Raw genomic sequence first — 22,854 nt, 5'->3', positions numbered from 1 at the left:
CCTGTGCCTCGAGGACACCGCCTCCTCCACTTGGTGAAATGAGCGCTTCCTCACTCCTTCACCCCGCCCCTAGTCCCGCCCCCGGAAGTTCCTGTTAGCTATGCGCGTGCGCAGCGCCGCGGACCCCTCCTTTCCCTCCTTCCCCCCACCCCCAGCGCGAGCTCAGTAGCAGAGTGGCCCGAGCCACCGCGGTCGGTTGAGGGGGCCGGGGTGGGGGGTGGGGGGTGGGGGGTCCAGGATGGACCCAAGCCAGATGGAAAAGAAGGTTTCGGAACATAATCAATCTCAGCGAAGCAGCGTCCAGTCGCTGTTCAAGGTCCCTTTACTTTTTAAGGACAACACCGGGGCTGACGACGATGTGGGCGAATCGAGAGCCTTGGACAGCATCTCTGAGGGGCCCTCCTTTCAGAGACCGATGATCTCGACAAGGATCGAGCCTTCTAGGGAAGGCAGCAAGGAGGGGGCCGGCAAAAAGCTGAATAACGTGAGGAGAAGGAGAGCTTAAAGTACCTGCGGCGTCTGGGGGCGGGGTCGGAGCGTCAGGGGCCCATCCCCCTGCCCCTACTGTGGAAGTGGGGCGGTTTAGGATTTGGAGGGGGAAGGGGAGGGGAGAGAGGGGGAGGAGAAAGTAAGGGGGGGAGGGAAGGGAGGAGAGAGAAAGGGAGGGGGAGGGGAGGACCTTGGAGTGAGTCTTGCTCGCCCCAGCCCCTAAAGTTGGAGTGTGACAGTTAAGGGTTCTTCCTGGGATAGGAACCTGAATGAGGATCCCACAGAATCCCACAGAAGGAGAAAACTTGTTATATCTGGAAACTAAAAACCGGATATGTTTGGCTTCTCTGGTTTTCAACTCGGGTTAGTCAGTCAGAAAGCATTTTTAAGCACCTACTTTGCGCCGGTCAGGGTCCTAGCCCTCCCTGCTCTCCAGAAACTCACATTCTGATGGAGAGACAGTATTGCAAACTATCCACAAACGAGCTATAGACAAGATAACTTGGAGATAATCAGCAGAGGCAAGGCACTAGCATTAGGGGGTTTGAAGCAAATTGAGTTTAAGGAAGCAGGTTTACACCAGACCAGCAAAATGATCTATAATCCTGACCCAGTTGACCTTACTGGAAAAGAAAAATTTTAATTGATTAATATGAAAGGGCCCATTACTTTGTATTCGGTAGTTTCTGGAGGAGGGAGGGTGTTGGGTGAAATAGAAGCGAAATGAAAACAAAATTTATTTTCCTAAAGCTTTGGAAGTGAATAGTTAGGAATTTTAAATTGGTGAGTGTAGTACACTAGTGCATTTGCCCATTGCATTTTAATTTGTCTTGAAGAAATTGGAAGTGCTTGTTTTTAATTCTTATTGGTTTAATACATTTTTTGGAGTATTTTGAGGGGGTTAGTTTTTATTGCAAATGCTAATAAGAAAATGATGAATTGGTTAATTCATAAGATTTCACTATTGACTCAGCAGTGTGGCATAACTTTTGAGTTGCCTTTCCAGTAGTGGTGATGGATTTGACCAAATTTAGCCATACTCTGTTTTGATGAGGTATGTACATTTGTGAGAAAGCTGATTGGATTGACATATTAAAGGTGAACTGGTTTAAGCTAAGTAGACTAAAGTGGATAACAAACCTACACCTCATTAACACGATTGCATAGTTACACAGTTGGCTAGCAGGATCACATGAATGCAAATAATTTTTGAATTCCATAATTTTTTTAGAAGTGTAAGGCTATCCCACAAAAGGCCTTCAACAAATCTTGACGTGAAGGCAACTCATGATACTTGAAGGCTATTCCAGCAGAGCACAAGCTCCACCAAGTTTTTATTAGGATTGGAAAGGCTTCAAGTACCCTTCTGGCAATAGACTTAAGTCCTTTTTTTGAGGACAAACTTAGGTAAGTGGCAAGAGGCTTATCATGAGTATTTTGGCTTTGAGTCCTGTAAAGTCCTCTTCCCATTCTGCTATCATGGTGGCAGTGGCAGAAAAGGGTGTTAAAAATCACCAAGTGTTTAGACCACATGTAAATAGCAAGTTAACCTGATTTTCCAATGTGTGTTTCTCTTCAGAGTTAATTTACTAGTAGAGAACTGAAGCATATTAGTATTAACATTCTTATAAATGAAACCAGAAAATATGAATAATTTGGATAAAGATTAATACTATAAAAATATTTTTTAAATCATAAAATATACCCAGTTATATAACAAAAACCATTATATATTTGAGAATTAACCTAGAAATAAATGTATGGATAAAGATAATCATAATGCCATAATGATGGAAATAAAAGACAGTAAATCCTTGCATTTAATATTCATGGAAGGGTTGAATTATTATAGCAAAATGACTACTACCAAAATTAATTATCCAATTTAATGTGATGTTAATTAAAATGCCAATGGATTTCTTTAATGAACTAGATAAAACCATAATGAAATTAATATAAAAAACAAGACTATCAATGAGCGCTTTAAAAAAAGGAAGATAGTATTGTGCTTCAACTTTAAAATAAAAAACCAATTATCTTCAAACCATCTGTTCCCCCCCCCAAAATAGATTATGTATAGAACAGATATAACAAACATCCCACCAAATATATACAAAATATTGTATGATAAACCTATAGAAAATAAAACCTGGGTAAAGGATTTTTTTTTAATTGTGAACTTAAATATTTTAGGATACAAAGAAGAAAATATAGGAGTATATATGCAATTGTGAACTTGTTAGTTTTCAAGTGTACATTAAATTACAAGGTAGTAATAAAATTGCCCTATTTGTTTGTGTCTTTTTCTGAAATTCTTTTTGTTTGTTTCTGTGTATTTTAAAGTGTTTTATCAATGCTCTTTTCTTTTAAAAATATTTACATATCCATCACTACACACTAACTCATCCCTAACTCCAGATAGAATTCCTTTCTAGTAACAAATAGAGTCAAGCAAAACAACACAAAGGCATGTCTGAAAATGTTTGTTTCATTCTATACTTCTAGTTCATCAGGAAAAAAAGGATTATTCTTTAACAAATTATTAAGAAAAATTGAGTAGCAAAAAGTTGGCAAAAAGAATATTTAGAATCATGTATCACACAATAGACTAGTGAGATCCAACTACAATAAAATTAAACATGGCATATCTCAGTTGTGGAAGAAAAATTAATTTTTGTCTATTCAACAAATAGAAAAGATTATTAGGGGCAAGCTATGCACACTTGTCTACATAAAAATAAAACACTTCTGCATTATAAAAAACTGAAATTAAAAGGAAAACATTGGGAAGATATGTATGGCAAATATGAAATAAACTGATATCTAAAACATAGAAGGAATTGTTAAGAATGAACATATCTTAATATGTCAAGATATGAATGAAGCATTAAGGACTTAGTAGAGCAGAGCACTGTACTAAGGCCTGGAGATAACACAAAAGAAAGTAAGACAGTCCGTGCTTTTAAAGACAGCACCTATGCAAGATTTCAATTGCAAGTTAAATGAAAAGGCCCATGGTACAGCAGCAGAACAGATTTTCCTGATCATCTCTGATGTTTAACCATTTGACAGTGCCAACTTTGGTAAAAAGAACTTTTCTGTTTTGGGCAGTTTTCAAAAGGTGGTTGTGTAGCAGCTGCAAGAACAGTTGCCATGTTATCTCCACAAGGATTTTTTCCCCCAGGACAGTATCTGTGGACACTGGTCTGTAAGCATTGATATTCCAAAGTAATTGAGTGAAAGAACCTGTGCCACTTTGATCTTTCTGAGAGGAGATGATGGTTAGGTGGTAGTTTCACTTGTCAGCCATATGCTGATTTCTGCCTTTCAGATTCCCCACTGCTTCATCCAAGATAGCTTACCTGCTCCATGGGGGGCAGTTGATTAGCAGCTGGTGGAGATGGCAAGCTCCTTCTCCAGAGAAGCTGCCTCCCCAAATTATGGCAATGAGGATTGGCTTTGGAAGCAGGACCAACATTCTAGGGAGTTCTGCCATTCCTATCTAATGATTGAAGCTGGTCAACAGCTGGGATTGTTGGTGATGAAGGCAGATCGCTTCCATTTTTCAAAAGAAGAAACGGAAATTAACTTGAAAAGTGTTCAACTTTATTAATAGATATACAAATTAAAACAACTTTCAGGTTTCCAGCTTATGCCCATCAAACTAGAAAAAAAAATTAAAAGTAAGGAAAGAATGCTGGTGGAGTTGTAGAGAAAGAGATACATTTATTGTCACACTTGTTGAATCTAGAGAAAATTTCTCATGTAGAAAAGTTAGGAACATAACCCTTTGATCTGATCATTCCATTATTGGAAATATACCTTAAAATATAATTTTTAAAAGCTGTTTCTTTTAAAAAGCTCATAGCAGTATTCTATTTCATTACAATTAACTGGAACAAAAATAACGAGGGGAATGGTTGAATATAACATTTGTAATGGATACTATAGCATAATTAAAATAGATCCTTGCCCATTTAATGAAAATAAAAAGACTTGTGAAATAATGCAGAGTGAAAGATCCAGACCAATTAGGCTAGAGTACATACCAGTTAAAATGATACAAGAAGAAAATTGAATGGAAAACATTGGACAAAGGATTCTCATGACCTAGAGTGAATAGAAATTTAATGACATTTTATGGGATAAATTCAATTTACACGAAGAGATACAAGGTAATTACTTGCAATTACTGCCTTGATGGTCAATATTGCTTATAATAAATAACTAAAACATTTTTCCTGGGGCAGGTAGGTGGCCCCCTGGCTAGAGAGGAGTAGGGATGGGAGATTCTGGGTTCAAATATGGACTTAAGACACTTCCTAACTCTTGTGACCCTGGGCAAGTCATTTAACTTGTTTTCTAGAACGTACTACTCTTCTGCCTTAGATACTTTATATCAATTCTAAGACAGAAGATAAGGGTTTTTTTTAATTCAAAAAATATTTTTATAGAAAGGAAGTTGTAGCCACATGAGAGATTTGTATATGCCCAAAGCAACAAGAAAAATATCATGAAACACTTATCAAGCTCTCTGCTAGTTATTTTTTTCTCAGGCTTGCAGTGTATTGTGAAGCGTTGCTGCTAATAATTTTATAGTCTTTCCTCAATGTTTTGCACTAGAGTTTATACTCAAAACGCATGATGCCTTTGGCTGTTACCTTTCCTTGCTTGGAAGGAGATTATGGGTCTGCTGGATGAGGTGTTATGACTTCTCCATCCGTATAATTTAACTTCTCAAAGAATGGTGATTAAAGATAATGCCTTTCTTTATATTTGTCCATTTTCCATCTTTTGAGTTGACAGCTTGTCGGGTCCATTTCAGGTGTTCCACAAATTTGATGTTTCTTAACTGCTTTTGGTCTCACAGTGAAATCAACTCTGTCAAGTCCTTTTACACCTCTGCAAAGTCTGTTTTCTTCACTGTGGGGAAGTTCCCATTTGGAACCTTTCTCCACCAGGGCACATTGCAACCCTTCTGTAGTTTAATGCATAAATCCAAGGGAAATGTTTGAGACATTTAGNCAGGGGCCCATCCCCCTGCCCCTACTGTGGAAGTGGGGCGGTTTAGGATTTGGAGGGGGAAGGGGAGGGGAGAGAGGGGGAGGAGAAAGTAAGGGGGGGAGGGAAGGGAGGAGAGAGAAAGGGAGGGGGAGGGGAGGACCTTGGAGTGAGTCTTGCTCGCCCCAGCCCCTAAAGTTGGAGTGTGACAGTTAAGGGTTCTTCCTGGGATAGGAACCTGAATGAGGATCCCACAGAATCCCACAGAAGGAGAAAACTTGTTATATCTGGAAACTAAAAACCGGATATGTTTGGCTTCTCTGGTTTTCAACTCGGGTTAGTCAGTCAGAAAGCATTTTTAAGCACCTACTTTGCGCCGGTCAGGGTCCTAGCCCTCCCTGCTCTCCAGAAACTCACATTCTGATGGAGAGACAGTATTGCAAACTATCCACAAACGAGCTATAGACAAGATAACTTGGAGATAATCAGCAGAGGCAAGGCACTAGCATTAGGGGGTTTGAAGCAAATTGAGTTTAAGGAAGCAGGTTTACACCAGACCAGCAAAATGATCTATAATCCTGACCCAGTTGACCTTACTGGAAAAGAAAAATTTTAATTGATTAATATGAAAGGGCCCATTACTTTGTATTCGGTAGTTTCTGGAGGAGGGAGGGTGTTGGGTGAAATAGAAGCGAAATGAAAACAAAATTTATTTTCCTAAAGCTTTGGAAGTGAATAGTTAGGAATTTTAAATTGGTGAGTGTAGTACACTAGTGCATTTGCCCATTGCATTTTAATTTGTCTTGAAGAAATTGGAAGTGCTTGTTTTTAATTCTTATTGGTTTAATACATTTTTTGGAGTATTTTGAGGGGGTTAGTTTTTATTGCAAATGCTAATAAGAAAATGATGAATTGGTTAATTCATAAGATTTCACTATTGACTCAGCAGTGTGGCATAACTTTTGAGTTGCCTTTCCAGTAGTGGTGATGGATTTGACCAAATTTAGCCATACTCTGTTTTGATGAGGTATGTACATTTGTGAGAAAGCTGATTGGATTGACATATTAAAGGTGAACTGGTTTAAGCTAAGTAGACTAAAGTGGATAACAAACCTACACCTCATTAACACGATTGCATAGTTACACAGTTGGCTAGCAGGATCACATGAATGCAAATAATTTTTGAATTCCATAATTTTTTTAGAAGTGTAAGGCTATCCCACAAAAGGCCTTCAACAAATCTTGACGTGAAGGCAACTCATGATACTTGAAGGCTATTCCAGCAGAGCACAAGCTCCACCAAGTTTTTATTAGGATTGGAAAGGCTTCAAGTACCCTTCTGGCAATAGACTTAAGTCCTTTTTTTGAGGACAAACTTAGGTAAGTGGCAAGAGGCTTATCATGAGTATTTTGGCTTTGAGTCCTGTAAAGTCCTCTTCCCATTCTGCTATCATGGTGGCAGTGGCAGAAAAGGGTGTTAAAAATCACCAAGTGTTTAGACCACATGTAAATAGCAAGTTAACCTGATTTTCCAATGTGTGTTTCTCTTCAGAGTTAATTTACTAGTAGAGAACTGAAGCATATTAGTATTAACATTCTTATAAATGAAACCAGAAAATATGAATAATTTGGATAAAGATTAATACTATAAAAATATTTTTTAAATCATAAAATATACCCAGTTATATAACAAAAACCATTATATATTTGAGAATTAACCTAGAAATAAATGTATGGATAAAGATAATCATAATGCCATAATGATGGAAATAAAAGACAGTAAATCCTTGCATTTAATATTCATGGAAGGGTTGAATTATTATAGCAAAATGACTACTACCAAAATTAATTATCCAATTTAATGTGATGTTAATTAAAATGCCAATGGATTTCTTTAATGAACTAGATAAAACCATAATGAAATTAATATAAAAAACAAGACTATCAATGAGCGCTTTAAAAAAAGGAAGATAGTATTGTGCTTCAACTTTAAAATAAAAAACCAATTATCTTCAAACCATCTGTTCCCCCCCCCAAAATAGATTATGTATAGAACAGATATAACAAACATCCCACCAAATATATACAAAATATTGTATGATAAACCTATAGAAAATAAAACCTGGGTAAAGGATTTTTTTTTAATTGTGAACTTAAATATTTTAGGATACAAAGAAGAAAATATAGGAGTATATATGCAATTGTGAACTTGTTAGTTTTCAAGTGTACATTAAATTACAAGGTAGTAATAAAATTGCCCTATTTGTTTGTGTCTTTTTCTGAAATTCTTTTTGTTTGTTTCTGTGTATTTTAAAGTGTTTTATCAATGCTCTTTTCTTTTAAAAATATTTACATATCCATCACTACACACTAACTCATCCCTAACTCCAGATAGAATTCCTTTCTAGTAACAAATAGAGTCAAGCAAAACAACACAAAGGCATGTCTGAAAATGTTTGTTTCATTCTATACTTCTAGTTCATCAGGAAAAAAAGGATTATTCTTTAACAAATTATTAAGAAAAATTGAGTAGCAAAAAGTTGGCAAAAAGAATATTTAGAATCATGTATCACACAATAGACTAGTGAGATCCAACTACAATAAAATTAAACATGGCATATCTCAGTTGTGGAAGAAAAATTAATTTTTGTCTATTCAACAAATAGAAAAGATTATTAGGGGCAAGCTATGCACACTTGTCTACATAAAAATAAAACACTTCTGCATTATAAAAAACTGAAATTAAAAGGAAAACATTGGGAAGATATGTATGGCAAATATGAAATAAACTGATATCTAAAACATAGAAGGAATTGTTAAGAATGAACATATCTTAATATGTCAAGATATGAATGAAGCATTAAGGACTTAGTAGAGCAGAGCACTGTACTAAGGCCTGGAGATAACACAAAAGAAAGTAAGACAGTCCGTGCTTTTAAAGACAGCACCTATGCAAGATTTCAATTGCAAGTTAAATGAAAAGGCCCATGGTACAGCAGCAGAACAGATTTTCCTGATCATCTCTGATGTTTAACCATTTGACAGTGCCAACTTTGGTAAAAAGAACTTTTCTGTTTTGGGCAGTTTTCAAAAGGTGGTTGTGTAGCAGCTGCAAGAACAGTTGCCATGTTATCTCCACAAGGATTTTTTCCCCCAGGACAGTATCTGTGGACACTGGTCTGTAAGCATTGATATTCCAAAGTAATTGAGTGAAAGAACCTGTGCCACTTTGATCTTTCTGAGAGGAGATGATGGTTAGGTGGTAGTTTCACTTGTCAGCCATATGCTGATTTCTGCCTTTCAGATTCCCCACTGCTTCATCCAAGATAGCTTACCTGCTCCATGGGGGGCAGTTGATTAGCAGCTGGTGGAGATGGCAAGCTCCTTCTCCAGAGAAGCTGCCTCCCCAAATTATGGCAATGAGGATTGGCTTTGGAAGCAGGACCAACATTCTAGGGAGTTCTGCCATTCCTATCTAATGATTGAAGCTGGTCAACAGCTGGGATTGTTGGTGATGAAGGCAGATCGCTTCCATTTTTCAAAAGAAGAAACGGAAATTAACTTGAAAAGTGTTCAACTTTATTAATAGATATACAAATTAAAACAACTTTCAGGTTTCCAGCTTATGCCCATCAAACTAGAAAAAAAAATTAAAAGTAAGGAAAGAATGCTGGTGGAGTTGTAGAGAAAGAGATACATTTATTGTCACACTTGTTGAATCTAGAGAAAATTTCTCATGTAGAAAAGTTAGGAACATAACCCTTTGATCTGATCATTCCATTATTGGAAATATACCTTAAAATATAATTTTTAAAAGCTGTTTCTTTTAAAAAGCTCATAGCAGTATTCTATTTCATTACAATTAACTGGAACAAAAATAACGAGGGGAATGGTTGAATATAACATTTGTAATGGATACTATAGCATAATTAAAATAGATCCTTGCCCATTTAATGAAAATAAAAAGACTTGTGAAATAATGCAGAGTGAAAGATCCAGACCAATTAGGCTAGAGTACATACCAGTTAAAATGATACAAGAAGAAAATTGAATGGAAAACATTGGACAAAGGATTCTCATGACCTAGAGTGAATAGAAATTTAATGACATTTTATGGGATAAATTCAATTTACACGAAGAGATACAAGGTAATTACTTGCAATTACTGCCTTGATGGTCAATATTGCTTATAATAAATAACTAAAACATTTTTCCTGGGGCAGGTAGGTGGCCCCCTGGCTAGAGAGGAGTAGGGATGGGAGATTCTGGGTTCAAATATGGACTTAAGACACTTCCTAACTCTTGTGACCCTGGGCAAGTCATTTAACTTGTTTTCTAGAACGTACTACTCTTCTGCCTTAGATACTTTATATCAATTCTAAGACAGAAGATAAGGGTTTTTTTTAATTCAAAAAATATTTTTATAGAAAGGAAGTTGTAGCCACATGAGAGATTTGTATATGCCCAAAGCAACAAGAAAAATATCATGAAACACTTATCAAGCTCTCTGCTAGTTATTTTTTTCTCAGGCTTGCAGTGTATTGTGAAGCGTTGCTGCTAATAATTTTATAGTCTTTCCTCAATGTTTTGCACTAGAGTTTATACTCAAAACGCATGATGCCTTTGGCTGTTACCTTTCCTTGCTTGGAAGGAGATTATGGGTCTGCTGGATGAGGTGTTATGACTTCTCCATCCGTATAATTTAACTTCTCAAAGAATGGTGATTAAAGATAATGCCTTTCTTTATATTTGTCCATTTTCCATCTTTTGAGTTGACAGCTTGTCGGGTCCATTTCAGGTGTTCCACAAATTTGATGTTTCTTAACTGCTTTTGGTCTCACAGTGAAATCAACTCTGTCAAGTCCTTTTACACCTCTGCAAAGTCTGTTTTCTTCACTGTGGGGAAGTTCCCATTTGGAACCTTTCTCCACCAGGGCACATTGCAACCCTTCTGTAGTTTAATGCATAAATCCAAGGGAAATGTTTGAGACATTTAGAGATATTATTTACCCAGGGCCACATAGCTAATAAGCAGGAGAGGCAAGATTTAAACCCACATCTTCCTGATTCAAATCCCAGAATTTGTACTCTAGCATGTTACCTGACCTGGACCAGGAAGCTCTGATTTCAAATCCTCTGTGATTTTCTTGAAATTACAACAGTGTCAATGCTGATAGGTTTCAATTTTTTCCAGTATATGTTGAATCTTTGGTTGTTGGACAGAGAGCTCACATTTAGTTTGCAACACCTAGATTAATATTTATTGTCTAAAGACATGGTGATTTAGCACTCTTTACTCCTTTTGTTGCCAGTTGTCTCATGGCACCAAGGTAGCAGAATAGGATCACATAGGATTCCAGGCATTTTGAGTTTGGAGATTTTTGGCTGTTCCATGAGTTGTAGCCAAAGTATTTTTCATCCAATGGCCAAAGTATTGGTGATGATCCTCTCTATGTTTAGTTTAGCCAATCAGTAACCATATTTTTGAAACTTTTGCTGCTTGGTATAATTTGCCAAAAATTTATGCTACATTGGCATAGTCTTCAGAACCCAAGGATAGCTCTTTGCTGAGATAAGGCATGGAATAAAGATTTTGTGGGGGAAGATTTATCTGTCTTATATTAAATTCTGTTCTAAAATGTATATTGTTCTACCATATAGTTAATTTAATTGCTCATACCACTGCTTTCTTTCATCACTAGTTCTTTGTAAAATACATTAAAGCATACAATTTGAAATTTTTCACTGTAACGTGAGCCATAGTGAGTCAGTAATAAACCAAGGAAGCATAGAATTTATCTACTATAATTGTCCCTCAGGCTGTCATTTACAGTACTAAACAGTACTTAACTTGTATTTTCATCTTGTTTAAATTTGAAGCAATTTAGAATTCATTTATATTTTATAGATGCTGAAAAAAACTAGTAGAAATGACAGTACAGATTCAGATGTACAGGAAGTACCAGCTTTGGTTCCATTTGGAGATGTGGTATGTAAAAGCATTCTATTTTATCATCTGACTTTTGGATGAATGTACAAGAAATAATCCATGATAAAATTTTCATTACTTTTTTTATAAAACAGATTTTATAAGAATATTCATTCAAAGAGATTTAGTGAGGTAATTGAAAATCACTTATTGCAGAGAATTGGGTTCAACATGCCTAAGGCCATTTGGCTGATATTGCAGATTTGTACTAAAAAATGGCTACATTTATTTTATGGACAAAACACTCAATTTAGTTTTTGTATTTATTTCAAAGTATTACTGCCTTAAATTCGTTTTCTATATAGTTTTGTTTGTTTAGAGAGACAAGTTATTTAATGCCTTTGTTCCCAAATTGGCACTTTGGAATCTCTGAGCATTAAATTCATCTAGGGGGCAAAAAGAATGAAAATAACAAGGATGTCTTATTCCAGAATAGCCTTGAGCCCAAGTGTGTAAAATATGTTTATCCGTATATTCCCAGAGCCAAGGGCCCTTCACACATATAGCCATTCTTTGTATAACCTATTACCTTATTGGGAATTTGGTCAAAGGCTTCCTTGTTACTGTGTGCTAGGATAGCAAGTAACCAAAATAAAAGAGCAAAGGCATTAATTAATGGTAGTCCTAAATACAATGGCAAATCTTAAAATCTTTTGAGACAATATCCAAACTTTTAAAACATGCCAAATAGGTAGAGCAGGAAAAATTAACATTCATTAAGGTCTTTTGTTTAGTCAATATTCAAGTATCTTGTACCTGTGACATAGTAAGTTCAGTGGGCCTTTTGTAAAATCTTCCATTACATCTACTAGTCTAATAATCCTGCCAGAAAAGGAAATGACCACTACTTGATGAGCTATGTCTTTGTGACTACTTTTTCTAAATATTTACTAACCATATTTCTAGTAATAATACACTCTAGGATTTTACCCAGGAATTGAAATCCAGCTCACTACAATTTGCAGATTTCATTCTCTTCCCATTTTTTAAAACTGGGACAACTCTTGCCCTTTTCACCCCTGCAATACATTGAACACATCTGCTAGTTCTTTCAGTGCCTAAGAATGTAGTGCACTTGGGCCAAGTGACCTGACTTTATCAGGGGCACCTATGTGCTCTCTAATTCTCTCAGGTTATTGTTAACTGCAAAAAAATATTTATATTTCTTATATATAGAAACATTCCCTCTGCCTTTGGATTCTTTGGAGTATAAACCTAGTAGTATTGTCACCATTATCATGTTGGATCCTGAATACAGAGGGAGCCAGACTTTTATACATTAAAAAATTATTCAAATAAGGCTAATTAATTAAAAGAAAGCAGCATAACATTAGATAACCTGATTTCTAACTGGAAGGAAGATTAAGGATATAAAAAGTTGGGGAGAGATTAAACAGGTAAAATTAACTGAATTCAGGAAAAGAGGTTCCCCTTCCCCAAGTGTCTGTAAACAATCAAAGGGACATGAAAATAATAACTGATTGGTCATGGGGCTAGTTTTCAGATAAGTTGCTTGAGATGTACAATTATGAGGAAACTCCTCCCATCAGTCTTTGGCTCTAACTGCATTTCTGGCATTTATAACCTACATCGTTGGGTAAAGGTCTCTAAACAGCAGGTGCAGGTATTCTCGTTTCCAAGCCACACAGGACTAGGTTCAGACAATGCAATTTTCTCCCAATTCCCACAGTTGGATAAACTTTTCTCACAAGGGATAATTTGGACTAAGTCCATAATAAAATAGAAAGGGAACTAAGTTAGCTTTAGAATTGAGACACAAGACAGAGTTAAGTATGGTTTCCTCCATTCTCACAATTAACCACTTGCTATCCTAAGCCCCTCAATTTTCTTACAGAATCCTTATGGTCATCATTTGAGCCCCATTCCCTATCCCCAATTGCCTAATTCCTCATTCCCATTGCCTAGTGTCCCTCCCCAAACATACCTACCCCTTCCACTATGCTCTTTCAAATGCATCTAGGTAACAAACTTGCTTTCATCTTTTCTTTTTTAACCCTTCTCTCTTAGAAACAATACAGTGTATTGGTTCTAAGGTAGAAGAGTGCAAGCACTCTTGATTAAGTGACTTGCCAAGGATCACTCAGGAAGTACCTGAGATCTGATTTGAACCCAGGGCCTCCTACCTCCAGGCTTGATTCTCTATCCACTGGGCATCCTAGCGGCTCCCCTTTGTTTTTATCTTGTCTCTTCCTCTCCCACTCCTCCTGTCTTCTGGCTTTTCATTGAGACTTGGTTCCTTTCTTCAGCCTTCCCAGCTGCCTTTTCCAGAACTTGATATATTTTCATTCATTTCCTGCCAATTCAAAGATCAAGATGAGGGAGTTGGAATACTTGCTCCCCATTGTCATTTTCAGGTTCTCCCTTTGCCTCCATCACTAAATAACCTCTCCTCCTCTGAGGTTCATTCAATTATATTGTGATATGTTGCAATATTATATGGGCTGGAGTGTTGCTAGGGGCCTCAGATCAGAGATGGGGATGGGAGATGACAAAGGGTTAAAAGAATGACACAACTCCAGCAGGCTTCTGACAGTCCTGATTCTCCTCCAACAAGCTTCAGGCTTATCCTTCAGGTTTCTGCTTCTGCTGAGCCAGAAGCAATGTATATTCATCTCTTCTACCAAGCTAGCTCATTATGGGAATCAAACGGTCAACAAAAATAATTTCGACTAGAACCTGGCATCTGGAGCTAGAGAGGGAATTTCTTTCTACCCTCCATATCTTTATCTCCAAGGTTTCTCTTTTCTCTGAAACTGTGTCTTTTTCCTGACCTTTTCAGAAGGAGAGGAGAAAGTGTTTGGGGGAATTTAATTTCTTGGTCCCCGCACATATCTATCACCCAGTCAAAATTTTGATGGCTGTTGTTTACCAACTTCCAGGATACTCCTCTTTCTTTAATGAGATTAGTGTCTTCCCTTTCCAAATCCTGTCCTTATATTAGAGGTTATTGTTTTTCCTTTTTAGTCATTTTGGTTATAACTGTCTCTTCATGGCCTCATTTGAGGTTTTCTTGGGAAAGAACAGTATCATTTACCATTTCCTTCTCTAGCTTATTTTTTAACAGATAAAAAAACTGAGGCAAACAGTTTAGTGACTAGCTCAGGGTCACATAGCTATTAAGTGCCTGAGTTAAGTTTGAATTCAGGTCTTCCTGACTCCAGGCTCAGCAGTCTATCCACCACATCATCTAGCTTCCTGAATACTAAAGGATTTCAACATAAATAATGATTCTTCTTCAAACATCCTAATAGTATATAGTTCTTCAACTTATTTCAGGTGACCTATTCCTATACCCCACCATCATTGCAAGATGTTTATGAACTTTGAAATTTCCTTTTTTATTACAATCTATTGTCAATCTACCTCTCTCTCTGCCTTCCAACCCCAAATCCTGTTTTTTGTCTACTTTGTGGCCTCTAATTGACCAACACCACAGTTCTTTACTGGACCATTACCCCTAGAGTAGGTACAATGTCCTCTTATCCCCATACTGACCCCTTGGTGAACAAGTTCAAATCTGTACTGTCCTCTCAAGTCTTTTTTCCCCTTATCCAGTTGCCTGTCTTGCTCTTCTAAGCCTCAGCTACCAGCTGCCTTTTCTCCTTCACCTGTGTTGCTAAATAAAGGTGGAGAAAATCATGAAACCTTGTTGACTGAGTCCGGTACCAATTTATGTAATCTAACATCAAGTGAGCCATAACCACTTCAAGGAAATATTTTTACACCTTTCTAATTAACTCACTATCTCACTCACCACACTGGATATTCTAAATCTTTATATCCCTAATGTCTGGTCTTCCCTATTCTCTCAGCTGAGAACTTTGCCTTATGTTTTACTGAAAAAAATTGAGACCATTTAGAGTTCCCACTTCTAAGCTCTTCCTCATCTCACATTACCTAGCTGTCTTCTGCCATTATCAGCTTCCTGTTTCATATGAAAAAGTGACCCTTCTCCTTATAAAAACTTAATTCCTTTACATGTACAAGTGATCCTATTTCATCCTATATTCTCCAACAGATTGCCTCCTCTATCATCCTCTCTCACTTATCTTCATTCTTCTTCATTCTCTTCCTGTTTACTATTTGCTAGTCCTAGAAACATACTCATATCTCCTCTATCCTCAAATCCTCATTTGATGCATCCATCCCCATATTGTCCTATATCTCTTTTGTGGCTTTTTTGTGGCTAAACTCTTTTAGAAGGTTATCCACAATAGGTACTTCCATACCTTTTCTTTCACTCTTTTTCTTCTCTTTCTAGTCTGGTATTCGACTGAATGAACTCATCATTCAAATGAATCTGCTTTTTAAAAAGTTACTAATGATCTCCTACTTGCCATTAGGTTCTCATCCTTCTTGACATCTCTAGCTTTTGACACTTTTGAGCACTCTCTTCTTGATATTCTCTTCTCTCTAAATTTTTGTGACATTAATTTTCCTGTTTTTCCTCCTATCTGACACTGTTCTTTTTCAGCCTCCTTTGAAGGATTTTCAGGTCACAGTCACCAACCTTGGGTGTCTCACAGGGTTCTGTCCTTGGCCCACTTCTCTTCTCCTTCTATTCTTTTTCACTTGATAATCTTATTAGCTCCCATGGATTCAATTATTTCTATGCTGATGATTCTCAAATCTATCTAGCCCTAACCTCTTTTCTGGCCTTCAATCTTCCAGTCCAGTTGTCTAATAGACATCTCAAAATGAATGTCCCCTAGACATCTTAAATTCAACATGTCTGAAACTACATTGTCTTACCCTCAAAACCCTCCCTATTCCTAACATCTCTAATACTGTCAAAGGCACCACCATCCTTCTAGTCAGCCAGGTTCACAACCTGAGTATCATCCTTAACTCCTCACTCTTACCCCAATCTGTTCGAAGGCCTATCAGTTTCACCGTCATATACCTCCTTTCCTCTGACACTACCACCACTATTCATCATCTCATACCTGCACCATTACAAGCCTGCTGGTGAGTCTGCCAGCTACAGATGGACTCGTCCAACACTGTCAAAGTGATCTGATCTTCTTTAAAGCACAGATCTAACCATGTAACACTCCTACTCAACAAATCCTAGTGGCTCCCTATCACCTCCAGGATCAAATATAAAATCCTCTGCTTGGCTTTCAAAGTCCTTCATAATTTTAATTTTTCTTGCACCCCCCCATCCACCTCTTTTCCTCTCATCATGAGCTATTTGAGCCAGTGACATTAGTATCTTTGCTTTTGCTTGAATAAGACACATTTCTCCTGGCTCTAGGCATTTTTTTTTTGGTTGTTCTCCATGCCTGGAATGTGCTCCCTCTTCATCTCCATCTCCTGGATTTTCTGGCTTTCTTCACATCTTAGTTAAAATCCCATCTTCTATGGCAGGGGTTGGCAACGTATGGCTCTCGAGCCATATCTGGCTCTACCTCCCAATTGCCCAGTCGGGGCAGAGCCCCAGGATGTGCCCCAGGGGGCCCTTCAGCCCCCACCCCATATTCCAGCGCCTTCCACCTCCATCCTCCTCCTTTCGCAGGTGTTTATGGCTCTCACGGCCAAAAACGTTGCCTACAGTTGTTCTATGGGAAGCCTTTCTCAATCCTCCTTCATTCTAGTGCCTTTGTTGATTCCCCTCCACCACAATTTATACTGTATATGTCTTTTTTGAATATAATTGTTTGGGTATTCTCTTCCCCATTAGATTGTGAGATCCTCAAGAGCAGAGACAGTTTTTTACTTTTCTTTTTTATTCCTAGCACTTAGCATAGTATCTTGCATATTTTAGGCACATAAGAAATGTTTATTAACTGCTGGCATCTTGTACCTTCCATCTCCATATGCTGGGTATAGCACATCTGAGAAAAGATTGCTAGGAACCAGATTGGGTATCCTAAAATTGCCTGCACAGGGAGTCTGTCACTTTCTCCTGCCCCTTCAAAGCCAACCTTATCAAATGAGAAGACCTCAGGCAGGACCTCAGACCACATGTTAGTAGCCTTATACCTTTCATCTCCTGCTGGGTGTAGCATGTCTCTTGAGGAAAGACTGCAAGGGGAAAGGCATCTTCCATCTGCTCCAAAGCAACCCCTTCCATCTGTGCCAGCACAAGGCAACTTCTGCCTTTTTATGCCAGGTTGGGTTGTAGAGAATCTCTGGCAAAAAAGAAGAGCAACCCTCCCAACTTCAGTCCTCCCTTCTCTCCTGTTGCACCTATCCTTTGAGGGCAGAGAAGTGGTACCCTCTACACAATGATTAACATTCTCTTACCTAATCATACTTTTTATATTCCAGTAATTCTGAATCCCATTCTATAACCTTCCACAAAATGATTCCTCATTCTCACTCCAAAATCAACCCAGCACTATCTGCTGTACACTCTGGAATATCTATACCATAGGTAACAAACATTCCTTATTTTAAAATCTTTTCCTCTCCCACTCCTTCCATCTACTAACTCTTATTGAAACCTGCTTTCCTTTGATGACTCAGTTTCCCTGGCCACCCTTTTTAGTCTTGACTATATCTTCACTCATTCTTAGCTCTCTGGGGCAAGGGAGATGAAATATGGTTTTCTTCTCATTACTACTTCTATCTATCCCTCAGTAATCTCTCTTTCTTTGAAATTTATACTATTCATATCTACTTTCTAATCAAAATCCTTTTAGCTATTGCCTATAGACCTCCTAGATCATTCTCCTCCCTTCCTAAATTAGTTTTTATACCTGGCTCATAATTTTTTTCTACTCCCTCCATACTAGGGGCCTTCAATATTCAAATATCCTAACCACTCAATTCCTCAACCTACTCACTTTTTATGAGCTATTCTTCTACCCTTCCACTTATGTTTTCAAGAATTCCAAAATACCCTTATCCGACCACAGTCTACTGCCTTTCCCCCACTCTTTCTTCCTTCCCAAAAGAAACCTACTCTTCATACACATTGTGACCTCCAGTCCCTTGGCCCCTCAGTTCTCTCCCAGGCCACTTCCCCTGCACTAGCCACACTCTCCTCTTCTCATCCTGGCCCTTTGGTGAATTCAACCTTCTGCTCTTGAATCTCTGGCCCGCTTTTCATATCACAAATTACATCCAGCCAAGCCCACTATAAATTTATAACTTCAAAAGGGCTCTCATTGCCGCAAGGCAATTCTCCCTTTTCAACTTACTATCCTACTCTCCAAAGCAGCTCTTCAAAACTCTTTCATCCTTCTTCTAACCTCCTATGGCTCTTCCTTTCTCCATTTTCTCTCCTAAGAACCTTGCCTCCAATTTTACAGAATAAATTGAGGCTATTCACCCTGAACTCCCTTTTCTCCCCTCTTCCTAGATTCTTCATACATGCTTTCTGCCACTCTCTCCTTCTCCTCTACCTCACAGCAATCCCATTCCATCCCTTTTCCTCTAACTGATTGCCCCTTCTGTCATTCCCGCTTTTTCACTTATTTTCAGTCTCCTTCTACTGGTTCATTTTCTCTTGCTTACAAACATGCCAATCTCTCTCTCCTCTTGGGGAAAAAAAAACAAAACCTCACATGATCTTTCCATTTCAACTAACTATTGTCCTCTATCACTTTTGGCCTTTGCAACTAAACTCCTCAAAAAGCTATCACCACTTTCTCTTCTTAACTTATTACAATCTGGCCATATCATTCCACTGAAATTGTTCTCTCCAAGGTTACTGATGATCTTTTAGATGACATCCAGTGACCTTTCCTTAAACCTCATTCTCTTTGACCTCTGCAAACTTTGACACTTTTTAGCATCCTTTCCTTGAGATTCTCTTCTCTCAGTGTTTTTGGGACACTACTCTCCCCTGATTCTCTTCCTGTCTGACCATTCATTTTCTGTCTCCTTTGTTTTATCCTTTTCCAGATCACACCTTCTAACTCTAGATGTCCCCAAAAGGTTTGTCCTAGATATTCTTTCCTTCTCTCTTTCTTTTACTTCACTTGGTGATCTCATCAGCTTCCATAGATTTAGTTAATCTGTATGCTAATAATTCTCAAATCTATCTATTCTGCCCCAAATTCTCTGTTGATTTCCAGTCTCACATCTCCAACTACTTTTCAGACATCTTAGTGAAAGTGAAAGTACAGTAGATATCTTAAATTGCATATCGCGAAAACTGAACTCAGTATCTTTTTCCCTATTCTCTAGAATTCCCTAGAATTTCCACATTCTACCCATCCTATTACTATAGAGGACAACACTGTTTTCCTAGTTCCTCGGGTTAGTAATCTAGAAGTCATCTTGGTTGCATTGCTCTCTCTCACCCTCCATAGCCAATCTGTCATTTAAGCCTATTTGATTTCACTCTAGCAAAATCTCTTCTATACTCTCCCTTCTCTCCTTTGACACTGCCATCATTCTGGTACAGACCTCATCACCTCATTGCAATAGCCTACTTGGGATGGAGGAGGGGGGAAGGCTTCATTCTTATACAATCCATCTTCCATTCAGTATGATTTTCCTAAAGCAGAGGTCTGACCATATTACTCTCTTATTCAAATTCCAGTGACTTCCTATTATTTCCAGGGGCAAATACAAAATTCTTTGTTTGGCATTCAAAGCCCTTCATAGCCTATCCCCTTCCTATCTTTCCAACCTTCTTATATCTCAGGCCTTGATATATATCTTTGATCCAGTGACATTGTCTTTTCTGGCTGTTCCACAAATGAGATGCTCTGTTTTTCAGTTTTGGGCATTTTCTCTGTCTCCCATTACTGGAACACTTTCTCCTCTACTCTGCCTGCTGACCTTCCTGGCTTCCTTTAATTACCAATTAAAATCTACTTTCTATCAGAAACCTTTGTTAATTATTTCCTATTGATCCTGTATATGGCTTCTTTTATATCTTTATATCTTCAGCGCTTAGCAAAATGTTTGGCACATAACAGGCACTTAATAAATGTTTGTTTATTGATTGACTGACTGGAACACTCAAACATAACTATCACTACATACTTGCTTGCCTAAGATAAAGAAAGAGCAAATACAAAAAAAAAGAGGAAGTATGTAGGAGTTGGATGAAATTCCTTGCCTACTCTACATTTGGGACTGGGTTGAAATAATCCATAGGAAGAAAATCTGAAAAGCTCAGAAGCTGTTTTTTGTATATCCTCTGAATCATCAGCTCTTCAAGCTTAATAGTCAGAGAACTCTTTTCATCATATGGTGCAAACCTCAGAGTTATTATATGTGACTGATAATAGTTACTCCCTCCCACCTCCCACCCCATTCCCTCCCAAACCCCTTCTGCCTCCAAGCTTACATGGAGCCTGTTAGAATCAGCATATATGCATATTCTCCAAGAAATGACCCTTATTCTAGTTCACCCACCTTACAGAAGGATAAAATTGTCATTAAAACAAATTTAAAAGGTTACATAATCTGCTTTAGGCAACGAGCCTAGCTGGTGTCCAAATAATTGAAGTTCTTCACTTCAGCTATATCATACTAACATGCCAGATTTTTTGTTTTTGTTTTTGTTGTTTCATCTTTTTATACTTCTGTTTTCTCTTTTTAACCCATATAATAACCACTTTTGACAAATGCTCTCCACCACACTTCCCCCTCAGGTTCCTAAATTTCTTCACATTCATATATCTTCTAAATGTTCAATAAATGATATTCTGTCATTCTTATTATTCCATATTCTAGTCATATGTCTTATCCCACAAAGCTTCAGTGATTTCCAGGAGAACAAATGGGCCTCCTTGAGAAATATTTCGTGTATTAATTTAGAGAGCTAAGACAGTGTGGGTTTTATTCTTGGATCCTTTTAATCAGTCTCAGAGTAGGGAAAAACCTTAGATGCCAGTTAGCCCAACCCATACAAAAAAGTCTTCTCCTTTTTCCTCTCCTTTTTTCTCTTTCTCCCTTTCCCAGCCTCTCTCCCAAACTCCCCTTCTTCCTTCTCTTCTTCTCCCTCTCCCTTTTTTCCTCTCTCCCTCTCTCTCCCTTTCCTTTTCTCTTTCCTTCTCTCTCTCTGTCTCTCTGTCTGTGTCTGTCTGTCTGTCTCTCTCTTTCTTTTTTTTCACAGGTACTAGAAGTACAGGACTACTTACGGGCTGAGACACATGATTGGCTTTGACCATTTCTTACTCCATTTCCTACTCAAGAAATCCAACACCCTCAGCTTCCCTAATAAAGATTTAAGTGTTTGTACTACCATACCTAGCTCATATCCTTTAAATTTTTTTTATTTTGTGAGTTTCTAGATATTTAAAAACTTGGATGAACATCTCTTCACACTGTGATCGCTATTTTTATCGAAGTTTCTATCCAGTCTTATTCTTTCCTTAGAGGAAAACTAGTTAATGTTTGCAAGCCAAAAAATGAGATTATTTCACACTTAAAAGATAATTAATTTGGCACAGAATAAAGTAAAAGAAACAACAATGGTTTTTTTAATGTAATCATTTAATAAAATGTTTTTGTTTATTTGATTCTCCTAGGTTGGCTGCCTAGCTGTTCATATAAAGAAATGCAGACATTTTTCACCCAGGAGTATCCTTCTTGTTTCATTTTAAAAGCAAAATTAAGTTTTCTATTTCCACTGACAACTGTTTTGATTTTCAATTTATGGGTAGCCACATGCATTGTCCTTGGGAATTACTAATGTATACCATTCTTTTTTTTTTAACTCTTACCTTCCATCTTAAAATTAATTTTTATTGTTTATTGCTTCAAAGGTAGAAGAGTGATAAGGGCTAGGCAATGGAGGTTAAATGACTTACACAAAGCTAGGTCACACAGTTAGGAAGTGTCTGAGGCCATATTTGAACCCAGGACCTCTCATTTCTAGGCCTGGCACTCAATCCACTGAACCAATAAGCTTCCCTTATCATTCTTCTTAGGAAGCTATATTTCCCCAAACCTTTAACTTTTATTCAACTATCAGTACCAAGGCAGAAGAGCAGTAAAGGCTTTGGGGATTAGGAAGTAGCTGAAGTCAGATTAGAACCTGGACCTCCAATCTCCAATCCTGGCTCTCTTATTTACTTAGCCATTTAGCTGACCCCAAATACTTCTTTTTCTTCTTTTTCTCTTTTTTCCTCCCTCTTCTAATAATTATCCTCTTTTCTCCCATTCTTATTAAAATTTTTATCTCATGGGAGATTTGAGGAAGTCTAGAGAGACACTTGAAAATCAGAAGATATCCTATGGATCAAGAGTCATTGCAGTGATCATTAGATGTACAGAATATATCTTTTCAGGGGATGCTACTTCTAGTTAATTTATCAGATGATTTATCCCTTCCTTCCTCCCTTCCTCCCTCCCTTCCTTCCTTCCTTCCTTCCTTCCTTCCTTCCTTCCTTCCTTCCTTCCTTCCTTCCTTCCTTCCTCCTTTCCTTCTTCCTTCTTCCTTC

The 22,854-nt window shown here is 37.7% G+C and overlaps 1 protein-coding gene across 1 annotated transcript in view; it reads left to right on the top strand.

Moving 5' to 3' along the window:
* Window positions 1-273: 273 nt before the first annotated feature.
* The window catches only part of C2CD6 (C2 calcium dependent domain containing 6), a 120,947-nt gene continuing 98,366 nt past the window's right edge, over window positions 274-22,854 (top strand). Inside the window, exons 1-3 of the mRNA XM_044670641.1 lie at window positions 274-484; window positions 11,399-11,479; window positions 21,940-21,991. Of these exons, the coding sequence (XP_044526576.1) occupies window positions 416-484; window positions 11,399-11,479; window positions 21,940-21,991 (202 nt within the window). The 5' untranslated portion in view covers window positions 274-415. The remainder of the gene's footprint in view (window positions 485-11,398; window positions 11,480-21,939; window positions 21,992-22,854) is intronic.

This window comes from Gracilinanus agilis, chromosome 3, assembly GCF_016433145.1.
Source record: "Gracilinanus agilis isolate LMUSP501 chromosome 3, AgileGrace, whole genome shotgun sequence".
Classification (NCBI taxonomy): domain Eukaryota; kingdom Metazoa; phylum Chordata; class Mammalia; order Didelphimorphia; family Didelphidae; genus Gracilinanus; species Gracilinanus agilis.
Note: the sequence above shows the minus strand (reverse complement) of the source record. Positions and strands in the feature narration are given on the sequence as shown.